At 52.1% G+C, this 16,407-nt stretch overlaps 1 protein-coding gene across 2 annotated transcripts in view; it reads right to left on the bottom strand.

The window, feature by feature from the left end:
- Nucleotides 1-16,407, bottom strand: part of STON1 (stonin 1) — a 52,365-nt gene that overhangs the window by 17,935 nt on the left and 18,023 nt on the right. For both annotated transcript variants that reach the window (XM_075535831.1, XM_075535832.1), the window contains exon 2: nt 1,949-3,895. In XM_075535831.1, coding sequence (XP_075391946.1) covers nt 1,949-3,848 — 1,900 coding nt within the window. In that variant the 5' untranslated portion in view covers nt 3,849-3,895. The remainder of the gene's footprint in view (nt 1-1,948; nt 3,896-16,407) is intronic.

The following is a 16,407-nucleotide window of genomic DNA, read 5'->3' as shown; positions in this document are numbered from 1 at the left end:
CCCATCTCAATAAATCCATGCTGACTGAATCCATGCACCATTACATTAACCCTGGGGAAATGGAGGTTTATAAGTAGGCTCACAGGAGACCTGGTGGCATAGTGGTTATGTATTGGGCTGCAACATACAGGTCAGCGGTTCAAAACCACCAGCTACTCCATGGGAGAAAGATGGGGCTTTCTACTCCTGTAAAGAGTTACTGTCTCAGAAACTCACAGGGGCAGTTCTACCCTGTCCTGTAGGGTCACCACAAGTTGGTATCAACTCAATGGTCATAAGAAGCAGGATCATTTTCACAGGAAGATTTAATTTTCTAAAATTATAAAGAAATGACTTGTAAAGGTCCACAGGTTCGGAAATAAGCCTGGCTCCCCTGGCCAGGACCAGGTAGAGTCCCTGCTCAGGACCTCCATGGGGTGGTGTGATCCACGGCCCTAGACTCTGCACCAAACCTGAAGGGTCAGCACCCCACTCCCTCCACTGCAGTCCCCCTTTAAGACAAATACTGATGGCTGGACAGCTGGACAGGGACCCGATTTAAGTGCTATAGAATAAAATATTATTTAAAAGCTCTAGCATGCTGTCAGGTTTCAGAAATGCTGCTACCATAAAATCCAAAGCAAAAATGCCTCTCAAGTGCACAGTTTGAGATGAACTTAAATTTCCCCAGGAGCTTTTTGGAAGCAGGGGTCAAATCTTATTCATGTCTATCACTGATACCTGGGGCAGGTGTCAAATCTTACTCATGTCTATCCCTGATACCTGGGGCAGAGACGAGCGCCCAACAAAGCTTCGGTTGAAGACATAAATGAATGAATGCATCGCTCAGATCCCCCAGGCCGGCCATTTAGTGTTACCTCCCAGTGTTCTTCTGGAAATAACTCAATGGAAACTAGCAGGAGCCCAAGTTTCAAATATTTTCTTTCTTTTTTTTTTTTTTGTAGCACTATTGTATTACACTGACTATACCTTGCTCTCCTATCGTTTTAGAAGTTAAAATTCCTACATGATTAGTTCTTATTGTAAGATCAAAGATTAACTGAAAAAATATATTTTGTTTTTTTGTTTTTTTCTGTTTTCTAACAATGAGGCTGTGTGCTCCTAATTTTAAAACAACCAATCGAGAGCACTAAATTGGCGACTTCAGCCAGAGAAACCGACTTTGGTAAAAATGAAAGGCTTTCTTATTTCAAATAACAGGGGCAACACCTAAGGAGGGAGGGGTACTGGCTAAGAGGACAACATGAATAAATCCAGTGAAAATACAATCTAGGTATATTCCTAGCTGCTAGATCGTCAAAGGTTGGGGAGGGAATCCAAGATCAATCTGTCTTGAAAGAAGAGCAGCCAGAATGCCCTGTTGAGCAAGATACAGAGACTTTGTCTCAGGAACTCTAGAGAGACAAGTCCCTGGAAAAGGACATCACACCTGGTAATCAGGGGGTCGATGGGAAGGGAGGCAGAGCCTGGAGGAGATGGCCTGACACCCTGGCTACAGTCATGGGCTCCCACCTAAGTGCGATTGTGCAGCTGGCTCAGGACCAGGCACTATTTCATTCCATTGTATGTGCGGTCTCTAGGAGCCAGGACTGATGGACCGCCGCACACCCTGACACTCCCACAACACAGCGAGGCTCATTAGCCGAGAGCCCCGTCAGAAACACCTACCGTCCTCAGTGCCACCATCCATAGGCAAATTCTGGCCCGGGGTGCTATTTCTTACGATTAAAGCTACGGGAGGGCTAGCAAATTCATGTAGTGGAAATGAGCAGAAGGGGAGAAAGATAACCCAGCTGACCGTACCACCTCTGACCCCCCTCTGCGACCCTGGGTGCTAAGTGGGGCCCTCCCTCGCTGGCTGCCAGGAGCACCGGCTTCAGCCAAGTTGCAGCCCCCAGCTACTGACACTACTTCACCAAGAAGCCACCTCAGGGTGCTGAATATTTACATGAATTCTTCTCGGGAAGCCGGTCTATCTTCCACACCACGGCCCGGTAGGCGCTCTCGTATCTGGCGGAGCCCACGGTGACTTGTATGACTGGGTCAGTCTCGGGTTCCTGTAAACTTCCCAGACATGCCCTGCGGTTCATTTTGGCTTTCAGGGACTTCTGCCTCTGCAGGTTCATGGTCCAGAGGGCCTTGACCCACTGCGACGGCACCGGGAAGTGGATCGTGATGTTCTCACAGGGCCTCGGGGGCCCAGCGTGCGAGGGTCTCTGGGCCGCTGCGGCCATGTGGACGAAGGACTGCAGCTCCACAGACGCTCCCTGGACCACCACGACCGACTTGACAGAAAAAGGCAGCTCGTCCCCGGGGAAGCGCGTCTTGAAACGCATCAGCTCAAACCGGCAGGCGTCCAGCGGCTCAAACTTAATGACCCTCGAGTGTTCGAAGTCCTGCGCCTTCACGCACGGATGAAAATGATGGTCCAGGATCTCAATCCCCTTCTTTCCCGGGTCCTTTTCGAAGTAGCGGTCGTCTCGCTTCAGCAGCTCGAGGTCGTTCAAGGTTAGAAAGCACTCGGCGCTGCCGTTCACAAAGGCGAGGCAGCAGATGTGCGTGATCACGGCGCTCTCAGCCATCTTTCCTTCTCTGGTGACTCGGCCCCAGACGGTGTCTGTGATCTCCAGGGTCAGTTCCTGGTCTTCATAGTTCCTTTTGGGCTTCGGGACCGCCGGCAGCCTCACGAGCGCCTCATCCACCGTGGTCAGAAAGTCCAGGAAGTCGGGGTACTCGGTGGAGCCCAGCTTCAGCATCTGCTCGACGTCCGGCTCGCGCCCCAGGTCCGTCTTGGAATGGTACTTCCTCTTCTCGGCGTAGGACACGTGCTCGACCTTGACCGTGTGGATTTTCCCCGCCACGCTGAAGTTCTCCACTTTGGGCTCCGAGAGCCTGCAGTGCGCGTCCAACTGGAACTCCTTAAAAGGCTTCTCTAGCCCCTTCTCGTAAAACATCTGCAAGATCCCTCCAGGTAGGACTTTCAGAAAAATCGGCCCCCACTGCCGGGAGGACATCATGTTCTTCTTCTCGGGGATGCGCAGCATGAAGGACCACCCGGCTCTGGGCCGGCTGCGGAAGAGCGCGCGCGGCACGAAGGGGGCGGTAGCGGCGGCTTCAGCATCCAGGGGTGACCGGCCACGGAGCAGGGCCGGGTGCTCGGCCGATTGGAGGTGCTCCAGCTTCTCGCAGATATAGTGGAGCGAACCCTGATTGAGGCTTTTGGGATCAATGGGCATCTCTCTGTCTCTTGCCGGGATTGTCTTCCTGCCTCCGGGAGGGTCAAAGAGGAACGGGGAAGCGCTGCCTTCCCCTTTCCAGAACGGGCTGGAAAAGGCACAGTCATCCGGAAAGTGATGGCCCTGCGGGCTGTCACCTGGGAGGCTGCTTTCATCTGGAAGGCCCGTGCTGGGAGGTGGGTGCGGGAAAGGGTGGTCTCTGGGCAGGGAGGCGTGCGGTGAACAGGCTGGTTTGGTGGGTAAGGCCGGGGCGCCTGCCCCTGGGGCGGGAAGGGCGCTGCCTGCAGGTGACTCTGGGTGAGGGTGCAGCCCGTGAGTCCCTGCTCTGGGCACCCCAGGGAAGCCTGGAAAGTCTTTGATCGGGGTGGAAAGCGGGGAGTTACTCGGAGGGCCGGGGCTGAGGTAAAAGTCTACGATGGGCGAAGGAAGCGGGGTGCTGCAGGTGGACGAGGAGCTACTGGAAATGTCCCTGAAGCCAGAGAGGTTCAGCTTAAGCCCTTTCGGTCTGCAGACACCCTGATTCTCCCGCTGGAAATTCTTTGACTTTTGAGAAGATGGGAAAGCCGGGTCGTCATCAAACGTGACCCAGTTGCCTGGGTTTGCGGAGCACATGGTTGGCGTCGGAATGCCGTCCAGTCAGGGGATCCAGGAGGTTGTCTCTATGGAAGGAGAAAGATAAAACAGGAATAGAAAATTGAGAAGAACTCGAGTAGGAATCTTTCGTTCTCAGAAAGAATTCAATTTTCAAAAGCATCCAAATCTACAGGTTAATTGGAGTTTTTAAAAAAATGTTTTTAAGCTCTTTTGATTCCAAGCAGGTGAGTTTTGGAAAGGCGGTTAGGTGACCCGAACTTGTTAGGGTTGTGCAGAACGCAGGAGAAGAAGGGAAAAATTAATCCAGAATGAAGGAACAACCCATCAGCCGTTTGAAAGACACGTGGGTTTTACAACGCAGAAACATTTCCCAATTCATAAGCTCATGGATCAAATGATGCTGTGCGTAAGATGTGATTATTATCTTCAATTCTCAGTTGAGGTCACTTGGGGTTCAGGTTATCGCCTCAAGTCATGCAACTGGTACGTGGTACAACTAAGACTTTGGGAAAAAAAACAGCTTTATTGAAATATAATTCCTGTACCCCCAAAAAAATGCACCCTTTCAATGTGCACCATTCGGTGCACATTCAAGTATATTCACAGAGTTGTCCAAACATCACCACTACCTGATTCCAGAACATTCTTATCACCCCCAAAAGAAACCCCACACCCCTTCACAGTTACTCCCTCCAGCCGCTGCCCCCTCCAGCCCCTGGCAACCACTGAGCGATGCTGAGTCTCTATGGAGCTGCCTATTCTGGACGTTTCGGAGAAAGTGAGTCATACGATATGTGGACTTTTGTGATTGTCTTCTTCCAGAGAGAACAGGGTTTTGGTGGTTCATTCAAGGTCCTGCGTGTAACAGGACGCCACTCCTTCTTGAGGCTGAATCGTAGCCCATCGCAGGGATATACCACATTGTGCTTCACTAGCCATCAGCGGAGGAACATTCGGATTGTTCTCTCTGTGGGGCTATTGTGAATAGAGCCGCAATAAAACATTTGCACACAATGCTGTGTAGACTGGAGTCTTCATTCTCTCGGCATAGAGAGGAGCACAATTTGAACACAGCCTAAAGGAGCGACCTACCCGAATGACACCAGAGACAATGAGCTGACGGCCACAGTAGTGTCCCTGGGAGTCTGGTACCTGGAATGCTGGCCACTGCCCTGTCAGCACCACCAGCTGACTGCACAGCCTCATGGACTTCAGTTCCACCTCCACAAACACACAGTGTAACCAGAATGGTCTCTGGGCACCTTTCCAACTCGAAAACCTAATTGATAATGCCTGATGTCCAAGTGATTTCTTTTTTTCCCAAAAGAAGAAATTGTGTTTGCATCAAGTCCAGAGGTCTTCGTGCTGGGATCCTTAACCAAACTTCCACACTGACAGAACCCCAAACTCCATGGTCTCCGGGGGCCATGTGAAAACTCATAACCTGCTGGAATCCTGCCGTGGGAAAGGCTCGCCTCTCTCCCTCCTGCCTGCCCTCTTGCCTCCCGCTGTGGATAATGAAGGTTCAGCAAAGGCAATCACACAAGCCTGGGACACAGCCAACACAGAGGAAGAGGGCCCTGGGGACGGGCCTCTCAATGTTGTCTTAGCTCCGTCCACACATTCCTGTGAGCAGGAAAACACACAGTGGAGGAGCAGCCGGGGCTCCCTGGCTCTCGGGATGGCATTTACTGTCGCTGTCCGCCGGCCCGGAGTCACCACAAAGCGCCTGCCCCTGGGCAGCAGAGCGGCTGAGAGGCAGGAAATCGGCTGCAGTATTCCTTGGCCAGTGTGCGTCCGCCTGCTGCCCAGAAGAAATCCAGTCAAAGCAATGCCTCGCCCAGGGTAAGAGATCACAAAAATATTTACTTTCGTGGGGCTTATTGAGAAGAAAGGGAAGACCACAGCAAGATATAATTCACCTTCTGACTGAATCCTACTCTGAGCCATACAAAATGGTTTGCTTCATCGGTCACTACCTCGCGAGCTTACAGTTTGCTACAGTGTTGGTTTCTTCCTGTGAGACAAAAAGTGGTTTCCAGTCATCGAAGAAATCAATCCCATTACTTTCAAACGGCCTATAAGCTTATTTAAACACACACACACACACACACACCTTGTGAAAAACAACCAAACGAAAGCCTTAACCTGCGCCTGGGACCCTCCCTGGTGGCATCGTGGTTATGCATTGGGCTGCTAACCGTAAGGTCGGCAATTCAAAACCAGCAACTGCTCTGTGGGAGAAAGAAGAGGCTCCCATAGAGAGTCACCGTCTCAGAAACTCAGGCGCAATACTCCCCTGTCCTACAGGATCACTGCAAGGCGGACTCGACTTGATGGTGGTGAGTGCGGCTTGGATTTAACCTGATCCCATGCCAGCTGGAAGAACCATGCCCGCCCTTGGAAAACCCCCTTGCTCTGTGAAGGCCTCACACGTCTCTGCTCCTCAGACATCATCGCGCTGTGAGAAATGAAACCGGGCAGCTTCCTTGAGTTGCTCAGAAACAACAGTACCTCAGTATCAATTTGGATCCCATTCTAAGACTGGCTTTTATAACTCAGCCGGCCCCATTTCCGGTCCCTGAAGCAGCCGTCCTGCCCTGAGTGGTGAGAAAGTTCTCCGCCTTGTTATCTGTCAAAGATGTCCGGGTCTCCTCGGCCCTGACACATGTCTCCTTCCTCAGACTGTGAAGCTCCCTGCCAAGCCCTCCCTCCTGTGCCATCCGCACCCCACCCCACACCAGGGTCTGCCCCTGCTGCCAGCTTCGTTTGCTTTTCTTCAGAAACCATTCCAGTCAAAATGGTCACCCCGTAGCTCTACCTTGTCCTGGGGATGGCTGTTCAAGATCAGACGGGATGCATTTGGTTGCCGAAGGAGATTCTAGGCTGCTTGCAGCTGAGGATTCAGTCCCCACGTCAGTGTGTATCTGTGAGAACCAGCTCCCTCTAGACACGGCCCCTAGCGCCTGGAGTCTGTGTGGCCAAGGCGGGGTGCACGCTGGTGCGTTGGATGAGCGTGAGGCAACAGCAGTCCCAACCCGACTGGTTTGACCCCAACCTCAGAAGACATCTGGGATTCGCCCCCGGAGCAGAAGCTGAATTTGGTCCTTTATGCCCTTGCCTCCCCCCACACCGCCCCCCCATCCCCAACAATGCTGCATAATCTCAAGAAAGAATGTCTTAATGCCAGTGTCTGTGTGGTTTCATTGGCTGTTCCCAAATAAGGAACTCTCAGTCTCTCCCCCAGTGCCTGACAAATCAACAACATCGTCAGGACACCCAGGGCACAGCGTCTGCAGAGTCTCCTATATCCTGTGACCCTCACCGCCACCCCAAAAGGGACGTTTTCAAACTACGCCCAAGTCAGGGGCAGCCCAGTGTGCAAATATGCCCCAAGAGGAAGTTTCTCAAAGGCTTGCCATCAAAGTTCTCAGAAAGAGCATTCCCACGGGACCTTTGTTTTCCTTTTAAAAGAAAAAGTTATGCCTTTGAAACCAAATAGGTAAAACTCCAGGTGAAGCAGACAACCTGCACAGCACACCCATCTGAGGTCACAGAAGTACCTGCAGGCCTATGTACCCATGATTAGCGCATGTGTCCTACAGCCGAGAAGATGGTTACTCACAAGCATGTGTGCTATTTAGTTTGGCTATGGCAGGAAATACCATTTATAAAATGTTAACTACAGCAAAACCTATCCAGGATTATCAGTCTTGGTTCCAACTTGAGCTCCCCTAGAGGGCAAACCTGGCTTCTCCCAGCTGTCAATGAACCTTTACTCTTTTAGGATCAATTTGGGTCCCAGTAATGGATCGACCTTGATTTTAATAATCTGTTTAAATAACTTATTCATTGCCTAACTTTAGACAGTAAGGGGAGTATCTGCATGGTGCAAACAGCTCATGTGGCTGCTAACGGAAAAGCTGGAAGGCTGTCTACCCAGAGGTGCCTTGGAAGAAAGGTCTGGCGATGTGCTTCTTTTAGAAACTCAGCCACTGGAAACCTCAGGGAGCGCAGTGGTATGGACACACGTGGGGCGCCATGCTTTAGAGTTGGCAGGATAGTGACAGAGCCACTGCCCAGCTCTGGCAGATGGCCTCTATGTGGCCTGAGAGAGGATTTGGAGCAGAGCAGGCACTCCGGTTCAGTTATTTGACTCTTATTCTCATACGCATGTCACTCTCATAAATGCTATGCAAATTGCTACGTGGCAATCCCGTGCTCAGTCGTTGGCAATCCCCCAACTAGAGCGTATTTAGCATCACAAATTCACCTCAAGCATTGAGAGGGTGACCAGCCCCCATAGCCTGGGGCAGTGTGTCTCCCTGACCCACTGCCAGGGGAGACTGAGGGGAACTCCTGGGGTACCTGTAAGGTGGGGATGATCAGTGTGGGGATTGGTGGGATTAGGAGAAGGCAGGATGGGGCCTTGTGGCCCCATGCTACTGGCATCTAGGTGGCAGGGGCCAGCGACATTGCTAAGTATCCTACGTTGCTAAAATGACAACTCCCACATAAAATTCTTTAAGAAAATCATGTCAGTAGTGGCAAGTTACAAAGTCCTACTCTCCCAAGAAGCTCGGCGAGTTGAGCATGTGACAGCGGTGGGGAGGGGGTGGGGTGCTTATCGTGGTTCTCAACCTTCCTCATGCTGCGACCCTCTCATAGTTAGTTCCTCATGTGGTGGTGACCCCCCAACCATAACATTACTTTCGTTGCTACTTCATCACTGTCATTTTGCTACTGTGATGAATCGGGCGACCCCTGGGAAAGGGTTGTTGGGCCCCCAAAGGGCTGCGAGCCCAGGTTGAGAACCGCAGTTCCAGACAATCAAAGGCTTGAGCTCAATGATTTTCCCAAGGTGGCACAGTCAGGAAACGGTGCCGCCGGCAGAATCAAATCCAGCCGCAGCCCCCAACCCCAGGCCCTCAGCCTCTTTCCATGACAGGACACTGGCTGCCAGAGTGGAGAAAGGGCTCTACCTCATCAGAGATGATTTTAAATCAGGTGGCAGGGCTTGTCATCTATAACACAAGGGACAAGCGGGGGGAGTGTAGGGGGTCTGGGGCTTGAATTCAGTATAGATTACAGGCCAATACCAAGAAAACCAAAATCCTCACAATGGGACCAGTTGGTAACATCGTGATACGCAGAGAGGAGATGGGAGTTATCAAGGATTCCTGTTTGGAGACCCACTACCAATTCCCCTGGAAGCAGCCGTCAAGAGAACCAACAACGCCTTGCTGTATCGCACTGGGCAAATCTGCTGTACAAGAACTCTGTGAAGTGTACAAGAGCGAGAACGTCACTCTGAAGACTGATGCTCACCTGACCACAACCAGGCTCTTTTCTATCCGCTCATCTGCATGTGGAAGTTGGACAACGGATAAGGGAGACTGACGAAGAATGGATGTGGTGAAGGGCCTTGTGGAAGAATGTTGACTAAGCCATGGGCTTCCAAAAGAAAGAACAAATGTTTTGAAAGAAGTACAACCAGAATGCTGCTGAGAAATGATGGCGGCGATAAGCCGCCTACCACGCTTTGGACATGATCAGGAGAGACCAGTCCCTGGAGAAGGACATCATGCTTGGTCAAGAGGAAGACGCTTCGTGACAGAGACTGACACGGTGGCTGCAACACTGAGGCTAGTGCAGGACCGGGCGGCGTTTCATTCTGCTGTGCCCGGGGTCACTAGGATTAGTACCGAGTCAAATGCACCTCACAGCAGCTGGACCCACATTGTGGACTCAAATGGAAATGAGGCTAGAAGAGGGTCTGGTTTTAGACCCATGGGCTGGCCTGAGGTACATCCAGGGAAAACATCCAGCAAACAGGGAGGCACAAGAACCCTGAGAGTGACCTGGCGACCTGTCCATCCTCCTCGTGAGCGCTGAATGCAGGAGACAGTGGGAGAGCCCCAGGGTGCCCAGGGCTGGCGCTGAGTGGCTGTACAGGAAGTCGGGAAGCAGAAGAAAAAGCAACACCCATAGAAATCAATAAAGCCAGGAGATTCGGGGATCCCCAAGGCACGAAAGAGTTTCCTCCTAGGAGCCTTGAAGGACTGCAAACAGCTTGGACCACCGAGGCCGGGAAGACCTTGGAGTCTGGTGATTAGAACCACAGTGACAAGGGGTGGGTGACAATTTAGCAGCAGCAGGCAGGGATGAGGCCAGGCCAACAGTCCAGGGGCAGAGGGACCAGGAGGCCGACTTCCCTGGTGCGGATGCGGGGGCTCAGGCTGTGTTGCACAGCCCCACCCACGCTCCCCAGTTACCTGCAGCTCTGCTCCCCCAGGGTGCCCTGCTACTTCTCAGTGAGGGCCAGCCTTGTCTTACTCTACCGACTTCTGATCCCCAAAGCAGTCGAAAAGGGGCCCAGCACTTCCCACTCTCCAAAAAATCCAGCCGACTCCGGCCAGTGCCAGCGGAAGGAGGCAGACAAGTTTCGCCCAGGCGTGACCCCACCAACAAGCACTGCTTTCACGACTGCTTCTGGCATTTATACTCCGTGGGTTCTTCAGTGGGAAAAGCCAGGCACTCAAGGAAACAGAAATGAGAGGGGCATTCTCTCCACAGGGGCCCTGGAGTTACTAGATGGTGACTTTGATGCTGAATTCTCGAAGGAAACCAGGAAAGTGACAACAGAACAAGATTAGCTGAAGGTGGCTTGGCTCAGGTCACCCATTTGTAAACATATACATCTCTTTTCCTCTTGCCCTGTGTTAGCTTGCTAACCACAAGGTCCATGGTTCAAACCCAACAACCGCTCTGTGTGAGAAAGATGAGGCTTTCTGCTCCAATGAAGCTTTACAGCCTAGGACACCCTCCGGGCAGTTCTGCTCTGTCCTCTAGGGTTGCTGTGAATCAAATCGGACTCAACATCAATGGGTTGAGTTCAGGAAGGGTGCCCTCTCCCTTGAAGGCCTACTGCTCCTCTGAGATACACAGAAAGCTCTGGAAGTATACAGGGACAGAGAGAGGATTTCCTCTGGACTTAAATAGTTAGTGGGAGGATAAGTAAAATCAACCACTTGGCTAAGAAAACTGCTTAAGCAATTTATCTTAATGACTGTATAATTGCATTTAGTGCTTTGAAAGACAGCAGGGAGCTAAATGGCCCAGAAAGGCTATTTAACTCTTGAAAACAGAATTCCTTCCCCCATGCTAGATACACTGTGTTCAGCCCAGAACAGTCTGTTCATGACATGAAGGGCCACCAAGTGACCACAGTCACTCAGAATCTCTCCCCATGTGCTGGGCTTTGGGAAATGCCTGCCAATTGTCCTAGTGCAATCTCTTGTCCCAGGGATCCTCTGCTCACTCCCTCTGCGCCTCCCAAGGGAGAGCCCTGGAGGTGCTGGGCTCTGAGAGAGCGCTGTGGAGATCACAGAGGGCTGGGCGGCCTGGTTCTCTGCTTGGGGAGGGTAAAGGGCAGAGAAGATAGGGAGACTCTCGATGCTCATTGTGGGGCAGGTAGTTTAATTCCATGAGCTCAGCCCCCTCCAGTGGGACATGAGAAGAACAAGAACCTTTTAGGGATCTTGTATGTATTAAATGGAGTCACCTATGTCAAAAGGCGGGTGCATGGGTGATGATAAACAAAAGCTGTTGGCATAGTGGTTAAAGCACTCAACCACCAACCAGAAGATCACCAGTTCAAACCCCTTCAGAGGAGAGAGATGAGGCAGTCTGCTTCGGTAAAGGCTCCAGCCTGGGAAACCCTGGGGCAGTCTCCTCTGGGATGGAGAGTTGCTGCAGGTCAAAGCAGAGAAGCCTTGGTGGTGTCGAGGATGCTCGGGAAGAGCTGTGGCTGCAGGGCAGCTCTAGCATAAGAATAGCAATGGGGATAGCAGGGCACACGCTCTTTCCTTCTGTTGCTCTCAGGCTTGAGTCGGAGCGTGCCCTGTGGCACCTAACAGCCAGGTCCAAAGGGAATCAGCCACCTAACAGCCAGGTCCAAAGGGAATCAGCGGCAATGGGTTTAGTTACTATAGATTCTTGTTCTGAGGGTGTTTAAAACCTGGTAGAGAAAAAAAAAAGGCATGGTTGGCCCTTCTCTGAGAGCCGTCCTGGGTGGCCAGGATTAGGGACCCTTGCTAAGAGCAGGAAAGGCTTCCTGGGGAGGTGGCAACTGCTGGCTAGCACGGCAGGCATCCAGTCTCTACCCTCTGGGCCTATTTGCTGATTTGGGTCAGGAGCCAGTCAACACCACTGTAGTGGTTTTTCCAGCCTGACCTTTTTCACTCACCCCCATAGGCAGACACCAAATGTCCAGTTATACAAATGCTGGTGGCCGGCCTCCTCTCTGGATGCTCAAACCGGACCTCAAACCAGAGCACTACCCTGGGAGGCCACCAGGCCTGCTCATGTGCCCCAGAACCAATAGGAAATTATATAGGGCGCAATTGTTAGGCACTGTGGTTTATCCATGCCCGAGTCTAAGCTGTTGCTGGCCACCAAGCTCCCCAGGGCACACAGGAGAAAGTGACCCATTGACAGCAGACAACGTTGGCAGCAACCCTTGCCAGTCCCGTGGAATGGCTGCGCGCATCAATATTTAACCATCTGAGCAATCTTCAAGAACAGGGAAAGATCAGATAGACCATGTATTAAGATCTCCCTTTACAATCCAGTTATGAAAGATCAGCGATGATTTAGGGTCTTGTTCTCAAATGCTGGCATTAGCACAGAAAAGGAATATATGCATCTCGAAGACCTCAGGGACACCCTGGTGGCAGCATAGTAGCTTACCAGTTGGGCTGCTAACTGCAAGGTCAGTAGTTTGAAGCCCGCAGGTGCCCTGGAAGAAAGATGAGGCTTTCCACTCCCAGAAAGAGTTACAGCCTCCAGAAAGCCACAGCGGCAGTGTACAGTGTACAGTGCTCCTATGGGTTGTAAGCGTCCTGAAGGCAGCCGAGTTTGAGGTTTAGTGAATACCCAGGGAGTGCTTAAAAACACAGTTGCGCGTTTTATTGTTTGGAAGGCCATCTAAGGTGTGAACGAAGAATCTCACACTTAAAGCAAAGCCTAATTAGGAACATAAAATCAAAACCAAACCGACTGCCATTGGGTTGATTTTCATGCCCTACAGGACCGAGTAGAACTGCTTGCCCCACAAGGTTTGCAAGACTGCACATCTTCATGGGACCAGACAGCCTCGCCATTCACCAGCTGAGTGGATGGTAGCTTTAAACGGCAGCCAGGCACTGGTTAGCAGCCTAATGCTGCACCCACAGTGTCAGTGTGGGATGTGTAAGTGAACAGGAAAGTCTGGATCTGCCAATGAGCTGTTAGCTGCAGCCAAGTCAGCCCAATCACACACGCTAGGGCCATTGTGAGTCACGGGGCTTTTATCGGTTGCTTTTCAGAAGTACATCTCCAGCTTACCCTGGAATCTCAGCTGAAACTTGTTCACCATCAGAGCACCAGGCAAGCTTCGACTTTCAGACAGCTGATGGCTGCCCGGGCGGGAAGAGGGGGAGGGGGAGTACCTGCTGGAATAGAACCTGGGTATCCTGCTTCCCAAACACAGTGCTCATGGTGGCCTGTAAGGTGGAGTATAGAACTGCTCTAAAGGTTTTCCAAGGATTTACAGCCTTACAGTGAATTTGAACCAATGACCCTTCGGGTAGTAACCCTAAGCATAGCCCACTACACCACCGGGCTGCTGGGTCTCCTGCATGGAGAGTGGACATGTGAGGCCTGAACCCCACTGTCCCCTTTTCACACTGACACACCTCAGTCTCAACGTGCAGACTCTGAACTGACAGGACTAACTCCTAGCCTCCTCGGGAAGCCTGTTCAGAGGCTTAGGCCACGTGAGCTGAGGGGCACAGCCCTGATGAGGCCGGTCAGCTCTGCACTGGCCATCTGAGCAGACCAAGGCTCTTGTCCATCCTCTAAAATGCTGTCAGGGCTCCACTGGGTGGGCCCAGGGCTCTCCTCCTGGGATATCTTTTGCCCTCCTGACTCCCAGCACACAGGGGTCCCTCGGGGTGAGAACCGTAGCCGGTTCGCCTGGCCCTGGAGGCCTCAGGCCAGAGAGGCAGGGTGCTGCTCCAGCTCTCCTTCTTTCTGGCTCTGTAGATTTTAAACAAATCACTGCTAGCAAGCGGTTCCACGGTCCCGTCAAACTCCACGTATCTATGAGGATGAATTCTCCTAAAAAGGAATCTGCAGAGAACTCTGGGCCTCACGGAAAACCCCTCCTGTCTCAACTCTTTCCGACGCCTTCTGCTGGTCTTCTCCAGCATCCAAGTTCTTCTGAAAGTCACTCTTCCCACTATCCAGAGTCTATTCTCCAACCCAGGGATCCTCAAACTCTTTAAACAGGGGGCCAGTTCACTGTCCTTCAGACCCGTTGAAGGGTCGGACTATAGTTTAAAAAAAAACTATGAGCAAATTCCTATGCACACTGTACATATCTTATTTTGAAGTGAAAAACAAAACAGGGCAAAAACACCCGGTGGGCCGGATAAATGTCCTCGGTGAGCCGCATGTGGCCCGCGGGCCGTTGTTTGAGGACGCCTGCTCCAACCCTTCCATCAGGGTGGCCCACTGTCTCCATGAACTAATAGATGTGTGTGGCAGAAGGGACACTTGACAATTCTGGGCATAGCCTTACCTGGCTCAGACTTCTGCTTCCTGCCTGTCCGGAGCCACCATATAAACCTAGGCTTCCACACAGACACACCATAATGAATGCCCTGCCTATCCGAGCCCTGAGTTGCTGTCTAACTGCAACTAACTTAGAGACCAGCATGAACCACCCAGCTGAGCCCTATCCACCCTGATAGCTGAGGGAGAGAACCTTCGTGGCTGTTTGAAGACTGGAGTGGCTGATGGGCAGCCAGATGGATGGGAGTGACTGTTTGAAGGTCCTGGAGTGGCTGATGGGCAGCCAGAGAAAAGAGAGCCATGGGTACTGCCATGAGGGCTGAGCAGAGCCAGGCTCCCCAAGCAGAGAACCTGGCAGACATGCCGAACACAGAGGCACTAAGTCTCGGGAAGCCAGTGAAGCGCTGAACAGCACGTTGAATTCACTGTCACAGCACTGCCACGGTGGGCTGGGCGTCTCCCCAGGTCTCCATGCTAAGCTGGCAACAATCCCCAAACAGGCTGGTGAGTTTTATGGATGCCTAGGTCCCTGGCCCTAGTCCAGGGCTGAAGGTCAGGAGGAGTCTTGTCTGGTAAATAAATGAGAGGAACATGTCCCTGACACGGAAGCCACGTGAGGGTCTTAAAGGCTCCCTGCTGGGCAAGAACCATGTCAGCAATAGTGCAGGAGAGCTGGAATGGAACATGGGGACAGAGCGTGTCTTTGACAGGGAAAAAAGCAACACCTCATCTCCAGAGCCAGGCTTTCCAGGAAGCTGGATCTCACTCAAAGCTCCTCCAGGATCCAGGAAGACACCAGGGATCAGAGGCTGAAGGTGAGAAGGTCTGATTAGGAGACTGCACAAGGTATCAGTAAGGTACATGTGAACCCACGGATTTCCCACAAACGGTCTCATCTACCACCCAGGAGAGCCTGGTATAATTCTTCATGTGCAGCCACCATCCGCCTGGCCGGAGGCTCTTCTGCCGCTGTGATGCTGAACGGGTCTCAGCAGATATTCCTGGCTGAGCTGCATTAGGAAGAAAGGCCTGGTGAACTCCTTCCCTAAACCCCATTGATCACAACATTCTGAATCACAGTGTGAGCATGAGGTTCTGTAGGACCAGACTGAGTTTCCTCCCACTGTGCTGGAGACTGCCCTGAGTTGGGGGCTGGGTCTTCAAACCCAGCAGCTGCAGCTAGCTGCAGCAGCAGGGCAATTGGCCACACCAGCAGGATGAGGTCTCTCCAGGATCAGCCTCATGAGGCTTATTCTGGCCTGATTCCCAGGCCTCCGAGGCAATAAAACCCACAGGCCCATTCCAGGGGCAGAGGCAGGGGCAGGCTTGGAGGGGGGTTTGGCTTATGGTCAACCCCTAGTCATGGAGTGGGTGAGCAGAAGGACACTTGAGCTTAGAGCTGGTTGCACACTGGGCCCCTGGGAGCTTTGGGAAAGTGACTTTCCTTGCTTGTTGGATCATCTGAAGGAGTCCTGGTGGCATAGTGGCCTCAAGGTCAGCAGTTTGAAACCACTGGCTAATCCTCACAAGAAAGAGGAGGCTTTCCACTCCCATGGTCAGAGCCTTGCAAACTCGCAGGGGCAATTGCTATGCATTAGAATTGACCCATGGCCATGAGCTTGGTTTGTGCTTTGAGGCGGGTAGGTCCTAGCACCCCCAGCCCCTCGCCTACAATCACCTTACGGGGAGACCACTGTCTACCTGCAGCCCATCTCACTCTTCCTGCTAGCCTGTACCACTTGGCTGCCCAGCCAAGGAGCCTGGCTCAGGTCAGGATGCACCAAAGTTCTGACATTAATTCCTAGCTCAAAACTCAACAAGGGAGTGGCAGCAATGTGAGTGTCCACTTGGAAGTTCTAGCAAGAAGAACACAAGTTGAATTTCAATTCCTCTTTCAGGTTGCCCAGCCAGAAGAGATAACACCAAACCTCATCTAGCAACTCCAAAGAACACACCTGGA

The sequence above is a fragment of the Tenrec ecaudatus genome, chromosome 17 (assembly GCF_050624435.1).
Source record: "Tenrec ecaudatus isolate mTenEca1 chromosome 17, mTenEca1.hap1, whole genome shotgun sequence".
Lineage (NCBI taxonomy): Eukaryota > Metazoa > Chordata > Mammalia > Afrosoricida > Tenrecidae > Tenrec > Tenrec ecaudatus.
Note: the sequence above shows the minus strand (reverse complement) of the source record. Positions and strands in the feature narration are given on the sequence as shown.